This window comes from Schistocerca serialis, chromosome 1, assembly GCF_023864345.2.
Source record: "Schistocerca serialis cubense isolate TAMUIC-IGC-003099 chromosome 1, iqSchSeri2.2, whole genome shotgun sequence".
Classification (NCBI taxonomy): domain Eukaryota; kingdom Metazoa; phylum Arthropoda; class Insecta; order Orthoptera; family Acrididae; genus Schistocerca; species Schistocerca serialis.
Genome location: NC_064638.1, coordinates 801,256,837 through 801,276,694, shown reverse-complemented (window position 1 = coordinate 801,276,694; position 19,858 = coordinate 801,256,837). Strand labels below are relative to the sequence as shown.

Below are 19,858 nucleotides of genomic sequence, written 5' to 3'. Positions count from 1 at the left end.
TTATCTGTTTAAAAAATATCTGACCACGTTTTTAATTTTGCTGTATCTAATTTTTCTGAGAAATCACAGCTAATATTTTGCTAAATCAAATACCTGAGTATGTAAAATATGTCATAGCAGGCAGTAAAACCCCATATGCTATTTGATGCAATGATAACATATCAAACAAATGGTAAATGAATCTTGCATCTAACTTATTATTATAACATGAATACTTTTATCTGATATATGAGTCCACAGTAGAAGCTTTAACAACATACAAGGTCTGTTGAAAAAGCTCCAGGACATTCGTACATTTGTGCCAATGGTGTGTGGGAACGAAATGCAGTTGGCATCCCTGCACACACCTGTGTTTAATGTGTAACTGCTGGAAGTTTCATTCTTGTATGTCTGTTAGTTAATGCTCAGTGCTCTATTGAGGATAACACTGTGTCGCATATTTTGTGAATTTCTAGGTGACAGAGTTAGAGGAGCAACGTGTCTGCATTAATTTTACATGAAACACAAGAAAACGTTTACAGAACCACACCAAATGATGCAGGCAGCCTATGGTGATGCGTGCTTATGCTGTACGGTACTCAGTGTTATGAATGGTTCACATGGCTTAAAAATGGCCAGATGGAAGTTAAAGATGACCCTCATTGAGAACGCATGTCAACATCTACCGACAACGTACATGTCAGGAATATCAACAAAATTGTGCATGACAATCAAAGACTGAATGTCCACGAGATTACAGAACAATGTAACATAATAAAATCCTGACACAGCAACTTGGAATGCACCATGTTGCCACCAAGTTAGTGCCACAGCTCCTGAGTCAAGGCTAGGAAGAGCCTCAGAATCTGTGCTGTAGGGTACTCTCCAGACCTGGCCCCCACAGACCCTTTCCCCCACCCCCCCCCCCCCCTTCCCCCCGCAGATGAAATCCCGATGAGAAGACTAATATTTGCATGATAATGCACAGATGGCACTTCATGCAATCCAGCAACAGGCATTCCAAGACAGCTTCCGAAAGTGGAAACAGCACTGTGAACATTGTATCAATTGTGGAGGAGAGTACTTTGAAGGAGACCATGCACAAAAAGTAAAAGTTACACACAGAAAAATTTTGTGGACTAAGTTCTGGAAATTTTTGAACAGACCTCGAATGTAGCTAGACATGACTGAACAAGTAAATGTTGACTAATGCTAGAGATAAAGGAAATTTTGTTTGTCTCTACATTGAGCAACTAAAACATTTTAAACATTCTGAAAATGAAGAATTTGTGGAATTATGACATAAGTATTAGACATAACAGGACAAGAATAGCAGTGTTCCCCATATCAGAATTTCCCATATACTCACTAGGACTCTGTCAAATGCAGATGCATTTCCACCTCTCTGTACATGTCCAAGCACAGTGACTCGTGTATCTTGATGCAAGTTTTCCTCAAGAACATCTTTCACTTTATCAGCTGTTATTGGTTCACCATCACGATCTACTGCTCCTTCAGCAACAATTATAATATTCAGTCTCTGTCCAGACGCTCGTTCCTGTCATGAAAAAGTGAAAACGAAAATAATAATTATCTCATATTATGGGAAATATTTGTTTCAATAATGGCGGCATTATCAATATCCCAAATACCAGTGACAGTTTCTTGCAGAGTGTTTGAGGCCAGTCAGTCGGTTGTGGATCTTCAGGCACAAAAACGAGGTCAGCTTCTGATGCCATTGCAGTTACAATTGCCAGATATCTGAACAAAAAAGAATAGCTTAAACGTCAGATTTTACTTAACTGCAATTCTTTAATGCTTATCAATAGAAAGAAGAAACATAATACATGAAATCCATCTCACACCATTAAAGACTCAAAAAAACTTGTTATAGAACCATTAAATAACAAGTCTTTTTTAGTTTTTTCGTTTATTTTTTAGATATTATGTGACATAACACTTCATAACAGCAAACATTATTATAAAAGTGTGGTTGGTGTGGAACACAGATTGGATTGCTGGCCATCTCTCTAACACTTTCAATAAAATTTAAGACAAGCAACCAAAGCTGAGTCTCTATTAGAGGCTCCACCATGAAGATCCCCCCCCATGAACCATGGACCTTGCCGTTGGTGGGGAGGCTTGCATGCCTCAGCGATACAGATAGCCGTGCCGTAGGTGCAACCACAACGGAGGGGTATCTGTTGAGAGGCCAGACAAACGTGTGGTTCCTGAAGAGGGGCAGCAGCCTTTTCAGTAGTTGCAAGGGCAACAGTCTGGATGATTGACTGATCCGGCCTTGTAACAATAACCAAAACGGCCTTGCTGTGCTGGTACTGCGAACGGCTGAAAGCAAGGGGAAACTACAGCCGTAATTTTTCCCGAGGGCATGCAGCTCTACTGTATGATTACATGATGATGGCGTCCTCTTGGGTAAAATACTCCGGAGGTCAAATTGTCCCCCATTCGGATCTCCGGGCAGGGACTACTCAAGAGGATGTCGTTATCAGGAGAAAGAAAACTGGCGTTCTACGGATCGGAGCGTGGAATGTCAGATCCCTTAATCGGGCAGGTAGGTTAGAAAATTTTAAAAGGGAAATGGATAGGTTGAAGTTAGATATAGTGGGAATTAGTGAAGTTCGGTGGCAGGAGGAACAAGACTTCTGGTCAGGTGACTACAGGGTTATAAACACAAAATCAAATAGGGGTAATGCAGGAGTAGGTTTAATAATGAATAGGAAAATAGGAATGCGGGTAAGCTACTACAAACAGCATAGTGAACGCATTATTGTGGCCAAGATAGATACGAAGCCCACACCTACTACAGTAGTACAAGTTTATATGCCAACTAGCTCTGCAGATGACGAAGAAATTGAAGAAATGTATGATGAAATAAAAGAAATTATTCAAATAGTGAAGGGAGACGAAAATTTAATACTCATAGGTGACTGGAATTCGAGTGTAGGAAAAGGGAGAGAAGGAAACGTAGTAGGTGAATATGGATTGGGGCTAAGAAATGAAAGAGGAAGCAGCCTGATTGAATTTTGCACAGAGCACAACTTAATCATAGCTAACACTTGGTTTAAGAATCATGATAGAAGGTTGTATACATGGAAGAATCCTGGAGATACTAAAAGGTATCAGATAGATTATATAATGGTAAGACAGAGATTTAGGAACCAGGTTTTAAATTGTAAGACATTTCCAGGGGCAGATGTGGACTCTGACCACAATCTATTGGTTATGACCTGTAGATTAAAACTGAAGAAACTGCAAAAAGGTGGGAATTTAAGGAGATGGGACCTGGATAAACCAAAAGAACCAGAGGTTGTACAGAGATTCAGGGAGAGCATAAGGGAGCAATTGACAGGAATGGGGGAAATAAATACAGTAGAAGAAGAATGGGTAGCTTTGAGGGATGAAGTAGTGAAGGCAGCAGAGGATCAAGTAGGTAAAAAGACGAGGGCTAGTAGAAATCCTTGGGTAACAGAAGAAATATTGAATTTAATTGATGAAAGGAGAAAATATAAAAATGCAGTAAGTGAAACAGGCAAAAAGGAATACAAATGTCTCAAAAATGAGATCGACAGGAAGTGCAAAATGGCTAAGCAGGGATGGCTAGAGGACAAATGTAAGGATGTAGAGGCCTATCTCACTAGGGGTAAGATAGATACCGCCTACAGGAAAGTTAAAGAGACCTTTGGAGATAAGAGAACGACTTGTATGAATATCAAGAGCTCAGATGGCAACCCAGTTCTAAGCAAAGAAGGGAAAGCAGAAAGGTGGAAGGAGTATATAGAGGGTCTATACAAGGGCGATGTACTTGAGGACAATGTTATGGAAATGGAAGAGGATGTAGATGAAGATGAAATGGGAGATACGATACTGCGTGAAGAGTTTGACAGAGCACTGAAAGACCTGAGTCGAAACAAGGCCCCCGGATTAGACAATATTCCATTGGAACTACTGACGGCCGTGGGAGGGCATGCCTGATGTGGTAAATGTCAAGTTCATAACACAGCAGCTTGATGGAGGTGTGTAGACATGAGCAAATCAAAAGTAACAGCATTTACTGATTATGTCACATTTAGGATGCTACTGCTAAATAACTATTGGGTGTAGGAAAGCACACGCAACTCCAGAATAAGTTCCTGATGGGTGATGGGTGCATGCTACAGCGAAACTGTGGATGCATGCACGAATTTTGTGAGTCTGAGTTACAAAAATTGGGGCATTTGGACTGACCATTGAGTAATCTGACAGAAATTTGAACTCTGAAAAGGCATTTTCCAGATTTCTTGCAGTGTGATTTGGTCCACAGTCCCACAGAAATTACAGAGAACTTTCTCGAACTCATGAAATGAATGGATGGTGCAATGAGTTACTTTAAAAGTCCAACTCAGTGACGTAAAAATTTTGTTCTTAAGTAAATGAGTGAGTTGTGAGTGACAAGTATTCTGGCAACTTCTACCATCATCTCAAAATTTGGTGGTTTTTTTCTGCCCCCCCCCCCCCTTTTGCAAATAGAGACTCCAGCCAAACCCAAGTAAAATAGAGGTAACAGCACTCCATTTCCATAGTAATGAGGTACACAGGAAGTTATACACATTGTTTTATGCAGTCTAAGTTTTCCAAAACCATGACCCTAAATATCCAGGAGTCAGTCTCAACTGAACAATGCCATTTAAGCAGCAGTATAGGAATCTGTTGAAGCAGTTTTGTTCAACAGCAAATTCTCTCTACAAAATATCAGGAAACAGCTGGAGAGTATATACGGATAACCCACTATATGCTGCAATTTTACTTGTGTATTTAGTTACTAAATATAGTGCACCAATGGAGAAGGAAGAACACCCACATCTTAGATAGCTATATGTCCAAATAAGTCCGTGAGGTATATTACTGGCTGCGTACCCATGGTCTAGGGGTACCGTCTTTGATTCATAATCAAAACGTCTTCAGTCCCGGGTTCGATCCCCGCCACTGCCTAAATTTTGATAAATAATCAGCATTGGCGGCCGAAGACTTCCGGCATAAGAAGTCAGCCTCATTCTGCCAACGGCCTTGTCAAAGAGGGTGGAGGAGCAGATAGAGGTTCAGGGCACTCTCTTGTCCTAAGGGTGGGAAATTGCCCCTAAAGGCGGAAGAATCCGCAATGATCAACGACATGAGGATGCAGAAGGCAATGGAAACCACTGCATTAAAGACACGTAACGTGTATCCACAGGACATGTGGCCTGTATTTGAAGAAGTGTCATGATGATCTCTCCATTGGCAAAATATTCCGGAATAGTCCCCCATTCGAATCTCCGGGAGGGGACTGCCAAGGGGGAGGTTACCATGAGAAAAAGATTGAATAATCAACGAAAGGATAACGTTCTACGAGTCGGGGCGTGGAATGTCAGAAGCTTGAACGTGGTAGGGAAACTAGAAAATCTGAAAAGGGAAATGCAAAGGCTCAATCTAGATATAGTAGGGGTCAGTGAAGTGAAGTGGAAGGAAGACAAGGATTTCTGGTCAGATGAGTATCAGGTAATATCAACAGCAGCAGAAAATGGTATAACAGGTGTAGGATTCGTTATGAATAGGAAGGTAGGGCAGAGGGTGTGTTACTGTGAACAGTTCAGTGACCAGGTTGTTCTAATCAGAATCGACAGCAGACAAACACCGACAACGATAGTTCAGGTATACATGCCGACGTCGCACGCTGAAGATGAACAGATAGAGAAAGTGTATGAGGATATTGAAAGGGTAATGCAGCATGTAAAGCGGGACGAAAATCTAATAGTCATGGGCGACTGGAATGCAGTTGTAGGGGAAGGAGTAGAAGGAAAGGTTACAGGGGAATACGGGCTTGGGACCAGGAATGAAAGAGGAGAAAGACTAATTGAGTTCTGTAACAAGCTTCAGCTAGTAATAGCGAATACCCTGTTCAAGAATCACAAGAGGAGGAGGTATACTTGGAAAAGGCCGGGAGATACGGGAAGATTTCAATTAGATTACATCATGGTCAGACAGAGATTCCGAAATCAGATACTGGATTGTAAAGCGTACCCAGGAGCAGATATAGACTCAGATCAAAATATAGTAGTGATGAAGAGTAGGCTGAAGTTCAAGACATTAGTCAGGAAGAATCAATAAGCAAAGAAGTGGGATACGGAAGTACTAAGGAATGACGAGATACGTTTGAAGTTCTCTAACGCTATAGATACAGCAATAAGGAATAGCGCAGTAGGCAGTACAGTTGAAGAGGAACGGACATCTCTAAAAAGGGCCATCACAGAAGTTGGGAAGGAAAACATAGGTACAAAGAAGGTAGCTGCGAAGAAACCATGGGTAACAGAAGAAATACTTCAGTTGATTGATGAAAGGAGGAAGTACAAACATGTTCCAGAAAATCAGGAATACAGAAATACAAGTCGCTGAGAAATGAAATAAATAGGAAGTGCAGGGAAGCTAAGACGAAATGGCTGCAGGAAAAATATGAAGACATCAAAAAAGATATGATTGTCGGAAGGATGGACTCAGCATACAGGAAAGTCAAAACAACCTTTGGTGACATTAAAAGCAACGGTGGTAACATTAAGGGTGCAACGGGAATTCCACTGTTAAATGCAGAGGAGAGAGCAGATAGGTGGAAAGAATACATTGAAAGCCTCTATGAGGGTGAAGATTTGTCTGATGTGATAGAAGAAGAAACAGGAGTCGATTTAGAAGAGATAGGGGATCCAGTATTAGAATCAGAATTTAAAAGAGCTTTGGAGGACTTACGGTCAAATAAGGCAGAAGGGATAGATAACATTCCATCAGAATTTCTAAAATCATTGGGGGAAGTGGCAACAAAACAACTATTCACGTTCAGCTCATGCATCGAAGCTGCTTACAAGAATAATATACAGACGAATGGAAAAGAAAACTGAGAATGTGCTAGGTGACGATCAGTTTGGCTTTAGGAAAGGTAAGGGGACAAGAGAGGCAATTCGGACGTTACGGCTAGAAATGGAAGCAAGGCTAAAGAAAAATCAAGACACTTTCATAGGATTTGTCGACCTGGAAAAAGCGTTCGACAATATAAAATGGTGCAAGCTGTTCGAGATTCTGAAAAAAGTAGGGGTAAGCTATAGGGAGAGACGGGTCATATACAATATGTACAACAACCAAGAGGGAATAATAAGAGTGGACGATCCAGAACGAAGTGCTCGTATTAAGAAGGGTGTAAGACAAGGCTGTAGCCTTTCACCCCTACTCTTCAATCTCTACATCGAGGAAGCAATGATGCAAATAAAAGAAAGGTTCAGGAGTGGAATTAAAATACAAGGTGAAAGGATATCAATGATACGATTCGCTGATGACATTGCTATCCTGAGTGAAAGTGAAGAAGAATTAAATGATCTGCTGAACGGAATGAACAGTCTAATGAGTACACAGTATGGTTTGAGAGTAAATCGGAGAAAGACGAAGGTAATGAGAAGTAGTAGAAATGAGAACAGCGAGAAACTTAACATCAGGATTGATGGTCACAAAGTCAATGAAGTTAAGGAATTCTGCTACCTAGGCAGTAAAATAACCAATGATGGACAGAGCAAGGAGGACATCAAAAGCGGACTCGCTATGGCAAAAAAGGCATTTCTGGCCAAGAGACATCTACTAATATCAAATACCGGCCTTAATTTGAGGAAGAAATTTCTGAGGATGTATGTCTGGAGTACAGCATTGTACGGTAGTGAAACATGGACTGTGGGAAAACCGGAACAGAAGAGAATCGGAGCATTTGAGATGTGGTGCTATAGACGAATGTTGAAAATTAGATGGACTAATAAGGTAAGGAATGAGGAGGTTCTACGCAGAATCGGAGAGGAAAGGAATATGTGGAAAACACTGATAGGGAGAAGGGACAGGATGATAGGACATCTGCTAAGACATGAGGGAATGACTTCCATGGTACTAGAGGGAGCTGTAGAGGGCAAAAACTGTAGAGGAAGACAAAGAATGGAATACGTCAAGCAAATAATTGAGGACGTAGGTTGCAAGTGCTACTCTGAGATGAAGAGGTTAGCACAGGAAAGGAATTTGTGGCGGGCCGCATCAAACCAGTCAGTAGACTGATGACCAAAAAAAAAAGATCTACTCCCACTGAGTGGTTCCATGTTCTCTCCACTGATGACCCTCCAGATCTCAACAGGTAAGCCCCTTAAGATTTCAGAAGAAAAGGTGATAAGGTGCAAATTCTGAAGAAGATAATGTCACATTAGAATTCATATTTATGTAGTGGTTTCCAGAATCCATCAGCTATATGCCAAAGTCATGCAAATCACTTTCCATCATTCTTCAGACTGCAAACATTTTTTACATTGTTGAGAAGTGGAAAGAACACTGGAGGAACATCCATGTCAAAAGGCCCACCTAATTCAAAACCTAATGACAAAGATGGCAGAGATTTCCCCATCACAAATGGTCAAGATACAATCACATCCGAAAGAGACAAGAGGGATGTGGCCACACTCTGAAGCAGTGATGTTATTGTGAAAGAAGTGCATGCAAGTGTAATGTGGAGGAACAGATAGAAACATTATGGAGAACTGTCTGTGCCACACCTTTAAATATGGTCTGAAACACTTGCATGACGTGACTGTGATCTGATTGTCAAGTTTAAAAATTGATTTGTAAATTCATTATATACATACTTGTGAATGTACATACAATGACAATAACAATAATGATAATAATAATGACCAGCTAACATAAACAGAACCAGAAATGGAAATGGCGTAACAAACATGTACAAAAAAAACTCCTTATTCATTATTATAAAATTGGAGTACTACATATTGTCGATTAAAACCAGATGTCTTTATGCCTCAGAATGTCACTTCATAAATACAGACAAAGTTAAATAATTTGGAGAAGACAGAAAGAAGATTAACTCAAAAAATTTACATCCAAGGCATATTTGGGTTGGTGCATAAGTTTGTAACAGTTTTCCATAAGTTTAATAAACACAAATCTAAAATATTGTGGTGAGAGGACAGACTGAATAAAAAGAGGAAGACAACCACGAAAACCCCATTCGTGAAGCTGCTCCAGGATGAGACGCCTCCAAGTGGTATTGTAGGCCTTCTTGATGTCGAAAAATACACCTAGAAGGTGATGACGGCATAGGAAAGCTTGTTGTATAGCCACCTCCAGGAGGGCAAGGTTATCGATGGTGGAACAAAACCTCCTGAACCCACATTGAAAGCGACTACGGAGTTGCCAGGATTCTAACATCCAGACAAGGCAGGGGTTGACCGTCCACTCCAAGGTCTTTCCCGTGCAACTAGTAAGGGTAACACTACGGTAGCTACTCGGGCTACTCGTGTGGTCTCTCCCATGTTTTAAGAAAGAAATTAAAACTGCCTCACGCCACGAGTCAGGAAAGTGACCTGATGCCCAAAAGGCATTAAAAAGTGCAAGGAGGATTTCTTTGTTGTGCCTTGTGAGGTGCTGTAGCATACTGTAATGGATCCTGTCGTGACCAGGGGATGTGTCACGAGCTGCAGACAATGCAAAATCCAGCTCCCACATAGAAAATGGGCAGTTGTAAACTTCATGAGAGGTGGACTGGAAGTCCAGACCATACCTTTCAACAACCGCTCTATGGCGGTGGAAACACGGATCCTGACAGGTTGTTGCAGTAACCATGGCCAAATATGCTGCCATAGTCTGGGCAATGTCTCACAGATCCGTGTGGAGAGTGCCGTTAGTCATTACAGAAGCGATGGGGCACCTCCCTCCTCTCCCAGAAACTCTCCCACACAATGGAACTTTTGGTGGAACGATTAATGATGTTCAGGAACTGTTGCCACAACCTCTTCTTGCTCTCTCGAATAATGCAGTGACATTTTACCCTCGCCACCATAAAGGCTGCAAGATTCTCAGCAGTTGGCCGACACTGGAACTGACGCAGAGCCGCACGCCTGGTCCTGATTGCAGTGCAGCATTCAGCACTCCACCAAGGGACAGGTGCATTGATATGGATGGGGGAATTTTCAAACACCTCTTGTAGGATGGCTCAGTCATCTGATGCACAATTATTCTGTCCACCACGGCACCTACACAAAATTTTGGTAAGTAATATTCACACTTGTCTTCGTAATCTTCCACAAATGTATATAATCTCCAACACTCTCCAGTTTTGTAATGATCCAAAATCCGACACATGTTCATAGAACTTTTTTGGTTTATCTTCACATGTAGAACCACATTGCTCCTGAATAATCCCCTATGTGCCAGAGAAACCATACTGATATGGAATAAAACTATGCATGCTTTCAGAGGCACTGTCAGTGTACAACTGGAACTTTTGAAGTATTCTATAAGCAAGACAATGCTGTAACCAATGTTGTCCTACAACTGCTTGACAATTTAGCAGTTAAGGGTCACACTCTGTTCACTGACCTGTACTATACCAGTGTTCCATTAGCAGCAGCTAACAGTTCTTGAAGCAAAAGGTACTGGTCTCACTGGCACTGTCAAAGAGAACAGAAGAGCAATGCCATCTTATTTGAATGCTAAATCTCTTCAGAGGAATAAAATAATTTTCCATGAGGAAAACATTTTAGCCTTATGATGGAAAGACAGAAAGAGATGTTTTCATGATAAGCTTAAGGCACAGAAGAGACATTATTTCCTATACTGACAGGAGAAGAAGAGAAAAAGTCAAGCCAGCAGAAGTCCTTGATTACAATAAAAACAAGTTTGGTGTTCATTTAAGTGACCAGAAAATATCCTTTCAAATTGTTTACCATCAGTCTACAAAGTGGTGAAGAAAACTTTCATTTCATCTATTTCTCAAGGCTATTTCCAATGCGTGTATGCTGTATATGCAGGTAATGAAAAAGAATATTATACCAGTCTGTTTATTATTGCTGTTTCTAAGGACCTTTGCATGACATACAGTACTGGCCCCAAACTTCCCACAAGTGGTGTTAATAATTCACAACTATCTGGAACTAATTTCCCGGAGAGAATATCAGTACCACAAGGAAGAAAGAAAGCCCAGAAAACTGGCAGAGTGTGCTCAGAAATGGAAATGCCCGGCACTGGCAGTGTGTGTGTGTGTGTGTGTGTGTGGGGGGGGGGGGGGGTAAGTAGATTCAAGTAAGTGACTAGCACTCTAAGTGTTAAAGAATCACTTGGTGCTACACTTTTATGATTGTATGACTTGATGAACACTTCAAGCTCAACCCTGAGTTGGTGCATTTTGATGTCTTACACTGTACAACAACTTGAAAATGGCTACATCGAGAAAACTGCATGATACAGGTGTTTATAAAATAGAAGGATATTTTAATCCAATCAGTGATAGCTACAGTGGCACATTACTAGCATTCATAATATCTGCTTCATCAGTTTCTGTGCTACTGTTACCTGAGTTACAAATAGTACAGAGTCCACGGTAATTTTTACAATTTATCTGAAGAAAATGGAATACTGAAAGATTCCAATTATTTGCATACATATGCTATTGTTGAATCACTGGTGAACATAAAAAACAAACAAAATAATACAATATACAATCTATGACACTGGCTGTAGGTAAATGGTTTTGACACATTAACTGATTCTTCCCTCATTTTTTTATAGAACAACATAGTAATTATATATGAATGGCAGAATATTGTGTATCCCAGGATGCTTATCAAATATGTTGTTGAGCAGCCATTAACATATAGGGCTTCATATAGATAATATCACACAAGCTCAGCACAAAAATGTATTAAATTTTAGTGCGAAAATGTTCGGAACATATATTGCTCAAACAACAGGGAAATAAGATGCAATAGCCCCTTTGTAATACAACAATTATACTGCATACTGCTGTGCCCATACATACACTATGCTTATATGAGGTATGGCACAACTCCAAGGCAGCCTTAGCTTTAAGATTAACCTCCCCCCCCCCCCCCCCCCCCCCTCCAATCATTGCCCCCACCCCTCCCTCCAAATGCACTATTTGTTGAAACAATTAAACAATGGAAGAACTCCAACATATCCCCAGAAAGCATCACAAGCAGAAAATTTGTTCTTAAACACTCACAAAACATTTGCAATGAGTTGATAAACAAAATATGTGATTTTACAGAAAGGTGCTGCATTAGTCACTACTAGAACAACAAAGCTGCTCCACCCTTTGTTGATGAATTTTCAACACTAAGCTAGTATTAGGAATCTAATTTGAAAAAGCAACTGTTACTCTGTTCTGAACAACAGTATGAGAATTTTAACCAGGTACTGAATATGCATATCAACACAGATTGCTCTGACAAATCAGATATGAATAATAACATATTTCAAATTTTTTTGTACAATGTCAGATGCATGGATTCAATTGCGCTAACTTCCTTGGCTATACTTAATCAGATATTGTTCTGCCTGCCAAAGGAGACACTAGTTTATGTGGCATACCACTGAAGGAGCAATAGGGTACAGGCAGATAATCTGAGAGGACTGTATAATGGAAACACACTTCTTACTGAAAGAACTAGCAACAATATGTAAAGACAGAAGACATTGTTATTGGTCATATCAGACAGCAGTTACTACTAGAATTATGAATCAATAACACAAAAGTTTCTGTTGTGTCTGTCAGGGCATACTGCGATCACAAAGAATCAAAGGGCACTCCGGTTGGTATAATATGAAGTGAAGTATCAAATACAGGAGGAACATGTTCTAGAATGTACTCTAATTTCTGTACTGAGAAAAATAGTTGAAAACGAATGGAATCAGCAATGGATGACCAAAAATATGCATAAGTGTTCCCGGAGCAATCAAATACAACATCAAATACCGTAGGTGCAGAGGTACACCACAAAGATGAAAAATAACTCCACCACCCAGTGGAACACTAAATTCTTGTGCAAAAAGACAGTGATGAGATTCAGAATGTGAACTACATATGCTTTGCCTGCCCTAACCACAGTAAGGAATCAAGATGTTTCTTTGAGGAGTCTGTTCAAATGAAACAACCAGGGTGTCAATATTCATGGTAATGATGATAACAAACTTACATAAATTGCTTTTTGCATTCTTGATAATAGTGGACACTTATATATTCTACTGTAGTCACTGATCTCAGCATGTTCTCATTTTGCACAAATTTTAAGTTTCAGGTAAAGTTAATAATACACAGTCGTGATATTATTTAGTGATAGATAAATACAACAAGTTGATAAATGTTTTCTTATTATCCTCACTTACTTAAATACTACATGCATTGCCTGGCTTTACCTGGAGAGTTTTATGGGGCATTATTAGTAAATAATTTACTATTACATTCATTTTATAACAGTCACATTTTTACATTTTCATAACAATAGTTGCTTGTGTAGTATATCTGCAGTGTTTGTTGTTTGAGTAGTCAGTGAATAAATTTTTGGGTGATCCAACTCTTGTCCATGTAACATATAAATGGTCATTCCTTCAAATTGGTGTCACAACATAGGACTGTTTGACATTGTGTGTTGATGGTCACTCTGCAGGCAAATTTCACTTGGAATTGCAATTGTTTAAACTACGGGCAATTCAGTTGAAATTAAAGATATTCACAGAATAAGAATCATTTTCCCTAGTTCTTTGTTGGTCATTATACTGGTCTCAGTGATGTTCCTCAAGTGCAGTCTTGTACCACTGCACAATTTTGGAAAGTTCAGATTCTACAGAAAAAAAGAAAGCCAATCTCCATTTTAAGGCAGTGCAGCTGCAGTCCAGGCACATTCAAAAAACTAAAAAGTTTGGTAGGAAAGTTAACACACCAGTTTTCTTTGATCATGGTGAAGATCAAAATGTAAATTTTCTCTTCACCAGGAATCATTTCTTAGGTGATACTGTTGATGACATCAACAATTTTGTTTTTCTGACTCTTTCATACATGATCTGCCCTGCTCACACATCTTTGCTACTCAGCAGTACACTCAATAATTCTCAGTATACTCATAAGGAAACAATGTGCTGGAAAAGTACATACTCCATTTCACCATGCATTTTCAAAAGCCATTCCTGCCCACACACAGTCATGACTACTGAACTTGCTTGTTATCAATAGGAGACCACGGCCCATCTCAGTTCACATTCAAGTCACAACACCTGTTCTGTTCACTGCCACCATCTACCATCATCATATAAGTGGTCTGAGGATGGTCACATTCCGACTAAAACCACACATTATGGGTAAATATTTTATTGTGGTCAAGACTGTTTTTATCCATTTTTGAAGTATTCTAGCTAGACCACTAATTTCTTCTCTGTGAAAAATGTTCTAAAAAATTACTAAACTGATACTGATTTCACAAAATTGTTTCTAACTGACTTGAGACAGGGTGTTTCCAATAAGAGCACCTTACAGAGTGGCAGAGTGCAGCATTGTTGGGCCCACAGGAGCCAAAACCAAAGAAAGTGTGCTTGCAGAAGAGTCGTCTGAAGGCAATGCTAACAGTTTTACAACGTTTTTGATTCTGAAGGAATAATTCACAAAGAGTTTCTATCAGAAGGTCAAACTGTTAATTTGAGTATTAGCTCAGTGTCCTCCATTACCTGTGGATGAGAATTTGTCGAATTCAACCCAAATACAAGAGGACAGGTTCCTGGCTACTGCTTCACAACAATGTTCCAGCCCACAAAGAAAAGATTGTACACATCTTTGGCTAGCAAACAGATCAGAATCCTGGATCACCTGCTATATTTTATAGATTTGGTCCCAGCCAACTTCTGGTTCTTACACAAATTAAAGTTGGCAATAAAACAACACCATTACAATGCAATTAAGGGTGTCCAAGAAAATTGTACAGAAGTACTGAATGCAATTTCATAAATGGGCAACAGTGATTGTTTCAAAATACTTTTAAAGTGATTTCAGCTGTTTATTGATTAGGTGAGTACGTCATGTAACTAACTAGGAGGTACTGAACAGGACTTGGGAGGCAAGAAATTGGTAGCACAACCTGGCCAGAAGAAATACTGGTTGATAGAACACATTCTGAGGCATTGAGGGATCACCAATTTAGTACTGGAGGGGAGTGTGGGGGGTAAAAATTGTAGAGAGGGACCAAGAGGTGAATACAGTAAGCGGCCCATCCGGTTGCTCGTGCGCGCGCCTGACGGCGCGCGCTTATCACTTGTTATCAGTAGCCACATCCGCTGGAGGGGGCCCAGTCTCACTCGTGTGGCAACAGCATGTTCATTCGACTCGAGGCAGCTGCACCGTACACACAGCCATGCCTTACCGTTGCAGAAGATATTCAAGGAGGAATCAACTACCAGTTTACAAGAATGTAGACACTTTTGATATTACACCAAAGCCTACAGGACAACAGCAACTACTAGGAGGACCTATTACTTTTGTAGGGTGTAAGATTAATTTTTCTTGTACTACTACAGAGGTAGTTAGTGGTAATTCATGGTTGACTATTGTCATACTACGCTTGTTATCAGTAGCCACTAACTACCTCTGTAGTAGTGCAAGAAAAATTAATCTTACACCCTACAAAAGTAATAGGTCCTCCTAGTAGTTGCTGTTGTCCTGTAGGCTTTGGTGTAATATCAAAAACGTCTACATTCTTGTAAACTGGTAGTCGATTCCTCCTTGAATATCTTCTGCGACAGTAAGGCATGGCTGTGTGTACGGTTGTCATCATCCATGATGATGACAACTGGGAGACATCAGTGGAGTACCTACTCAGAGCTCTGTCACTGGAAAATATGACAATGGAGGATACACAGTACCATCAGTATCTTTGGCCTGAATTACTAGAGCAGCATGTGAATAATAGTGTTGTGATGCCATTTGCCCAGTAGGAAGTTAGGCTGCAATAATGGAGTTAAACAAGAAGAAAGCACCGGGGCCTGACAGAATTATGGCAGGAGTGACACATCAGCTAGAGGATCAACCTGTACCATATAAAACAGTGTTATCAAACGAATGTCTTTTGCAGAGACAGATGTCCAGAATCTGGTAAATCTTGAAAATCATTACACTAAAAAAAGGGAGTGACAAAAACCCATTAGAACTAAAATGTTACAAGCCAATTTCTTTGTTAACTATTCAAGCCAAAGTACAGGAAAAGCTTCTGCACTGCCAGCTGAGGGACCACAGATAGGTAATAGGCATCAGCCCTCTGCGGTACAGTTTCAGGAAATGAAAATCCACTGGGCATACAATGAATATTATGAACACCTCAGATGACAGGTACATTATAGGCATAATGATTTATGCAGATGGGGCACTTGGTAATTTGTGGTAGCATACGATATTTAAACATGAACTGTGCTAGGTGTCTCTATAACAGCCTGCAAGATTATTGCAGAGACAGCAAGTAGCAATTAAAATGCACTGGAAAGAAAATTATGAAAAACATCACCAACGGCTGCCCAGAGGGATCTGTCTATGGTCCTGAATTCTGGTATGTTGGCATAGAGCCATTACTGAACCAGCTTCAGATTGTAACAAAACACTAGAGACTGCATCACCAATGTAGAAGTTCTGGTAATTCTAGTACCTACCAACTTAAGGTCTAAATTAAAGGAAAATAGTAGAATAGTGCCTGAAAGACTAAGTAACTGGTGTACAGAAAAAAACTAGCAATAGCAGCATACAAAATAGTTTATGTGTCACTAAAAAGAACATTATCAAGAATTAGAAACCACTTAATCAGAATAAATGACCAACCTGTGAAAAGAGAAGACGTACAGGTTGACTCAAAAGTCTGTTAACATCTGAAAATGCACTACTTCATGGAATAATGTAGATAAAGAGGTAAAACTTGACACAGACATCTAAAATGACACCGTGTTTTACCGAAGCCAGAAACGAGAGCAAAAAGCAGCCAACAGATGGCACTGGACAGCAACACATACAGGACGCCATGCAAGAAGCATGCATAGAAAGTCAGTGTGACTTGTACGAGGTATGCCAATATGTCGTAGAATTGTATCATACTTAGCCTGGCTGATAAACACCTGCTGAAAGGTACAGCTTTTATGCAGGATCATTTTCCACCCCATAATTCTACACATGTGAAAGATCTCTTGCGCACGTCATTTGGTAAAGACTGCATGCTGGGCCACCACTTTAATCATGCTTCACCTCCCTGGTCCACAGACCTCAATTTGTGTGTTTATTGATTGTGGAGTTCCTGATTTCACAAGTCTACTATAATTGTTCAATGGGATGCTAAAAGACAACATCCAATGGCTATTTCTCACCATACCTACTGTTATGCTGCACAGTGCTATTCACAACATTGTCCCTCGACAACAGGTATCGCTGATGAATGACAGCTGACATGATCACCTTTGTTCTGAAGCTCATTGTCATTGTCTTTGTTAAACATCAACTGGTGTGCTAATTACTGTTTTGTATCATATGAAGCACCATCTGTTGGTCATTTTGTGCACTTGTTTTGGTTTCAATGAAACCCCATATTGTTTCAACCATAGTGTCAATTTTTATCTCTCTAGCTGCATTATTCTATGAAGTATTCAATTTTCAAATGTTAATGGATTTTGGGTCACACTGTATATAGGTACCTTGGACTTACCATCAACAAAAAGCAAAACTTTCATGCACACATATAACTGTTAAATTGTGCCTAGTCGTCGACTATGGGGTGTCTAGGAAACGTGCTTTCATGGATCACTCGACAACAATTCAAGAAAATCATATTAATGAGTTTTAAAATTCCATGTTACACACATGTGTCGCAAGCAAACGGCGACAGTCAAAATAAACAAACTTCTTCAGTGTATACAATTCCTAAGTCACTGCTATACAAGTGCCTACTCTTGATGATGCTGTTCAACTGGGCTGTGACCAGTTGGGCATGGCACTTATGTCCTCTTCATATAGATGCCGCTGCTGTTGCATTGTCATCCTGGAGAGGGGACAATCAGCATCTGATTGGCTGATGTCTTCGCACAGCCCTCTCTGCTCTATCGTTCCCAACTGGCATGCCAGCACTTGACTTTACACCATAACACAAATCATCTGCCAGAGAGGCATTAAAATCATGAACAAAATGGCAACAACTGGCCACAGAAGTTTTCAGCTGCCACGAACTGCTGTAGTAGCAACTTCTGACACCGAATGTAAAAGCAACACCAAATATAGAAGGAAGAGGTAGAAGGCACTGTATTAAGACTCATATGAGCTTTCCAAGTGATTTATTGTTTCCAACTACAGTGCCACGTTCCCCTTGGTCTGCATCACTGGGTCCTGCAAAGCTGAGGATCCCACCTCAGTGACCCATCAAGCGCTCTGCTAATGTGTCGGCCTTGTACGGCCGCGGTGATATGATGACATCAGGGCTGCGCCGGCACCCGACTCAGCAGCCTCTGTCCAGCACTATCTCAGCACAACCTACTGACAACTGCAAGGTGTCCCATGCCATGTGTCCTCACTGGCGTGGCTTGGGTCATGGCAACAACAAGTGCCTGCAATCCAGCAGCTGAATCTGCGGCCCTCGCCCTGAACGTCTCCGGTGGGTTTTGGGAGCCAAGACACATGCCCCTGGTAGCAAGCCATGGAATGGCCCACCGCTGGCTGGCTATGGAACCCGCGTCAGCCTCGGAGGGTCGAACCAGCGACCCACTGTGGACTGGAATGCTGGCACCCCATCTGCTGCCAGGTGTAGCTGGTGGTATGACATGCCCTGCCATCCAGGAAAGCTGCCACACTTGAATGCTTTGTTGGTGAACTGGCACCTTTTTATATCTGGCTGTGAGCCTCTGTTTTACTAAATGTGCCACTCCGTGTCACATACTCATAACAATTAGGTTGGCCAGTAGGCCCCTTCTGCCTGTGACTTGCGCCATGCAAACCACTGCGTGTAATTTTCCCACTGGTTCTGCGACCCCATGGCCTCTATTTTGCTTTACAACTGCTGGTGAGCATAACTCACTGTAAACAGGCCCACGCCTGGCTGTAACTTGTGCACTCAGAAATATTGCACCAAAACTGACTTTTCCTATTCAAAATGGTAGTGCCGCTACATTATTCCCCCTTCGGAAAGACCCGGTCCCCAGGTCAACCTTTAACTAACCCTTAATTTGTTTGGGTCGCCACCTATGACATATTTCCTTACTTTTAGAAACCTTAAATGTGGTCTTGTGCTCCTTAAAACTCATGACATGAAACTTAAAAATTCCTTACTGGATGACCACTGTTCGATCAAACCCTTACCTATTCATCTCACACCCTCTGTATCCAATCCACTGAGACTTGGACTACCCTTGGTTCCCTCTTGGAATTGGCTCTCCGCCTGATCAGAATGAAAACAACACATAACAAAGTTAAGGCTGCAAAGACACTTGGCACAGAGGTGTTCAAAATAATTGTTATTTGCCGCTCCCTTTCCCTATACTGAGCGACATGTTGCACAAGCTGTTTGGCTGATATGCACCCCTCTTGCTCTAAAATGAACTGGTTTATGGATCTCAACAGACCTGGCTCCAGAGTTTGATTTAACAAGGTCATATTCTGCCTTGGCAAAACTCTTAAAGTGGCTTCTGGCCAGTACAGCTGCAGCTGCGTAACATTCAATTGCGTGACTCCTCAAATTGACACTGGCAGGCGGAAGGTTGGTCCTATTATATTACATGCAGTTCCACTGATTAAAATTCTGCTTCCCTCGAGCTCTATACATTTCACTTTGGCAAATACCCCCTACTCAAAACAACTTGCTACTACTATTATTTTTTCATAGGTGGAGAAGATCCAATGCATCCCGACCCATTGCTAACTCAATTTTGGCTCCATGATGTCCCTTAGACAGTCTATTTCTTTCCTCCTGGCTAAAAATAACTGCACCAGGCATATGTCTGGATAGGTGCTCACAATCCTTGC

The 19,858-nt window shown here is 40.9% G+C and overlaps 1 protein-coding gene across 1 annotated transcript in view; it reads right to left on the bottom strand.

Moving 5' to 3' along the window:
- LOC126434973 (ATP-dependent 6-phosphofructokinase-like) overlaps nt 1-19,858 on the bottom strand; it is a 439,746-nt gene that overhangs the window by 292,628 nt on the left and 127,260 nt on the right. Inside the window, exons 5-6 of the mRNA XM_050090461.1 lie at nt 1,632-1,740; nt 1,349-1,537 (exon numbers count right to left, since the gene is read on the bottom strand). Coding sequence (XP_049946418.1) covers nt 1,349-1,537; nt 1,632-1,740 — 298 coding nt within the window. The remainder of the gene's footprint in view (nt 1-1,348; nt 1,538-1,631; nt 1,741-19,858) is intronic.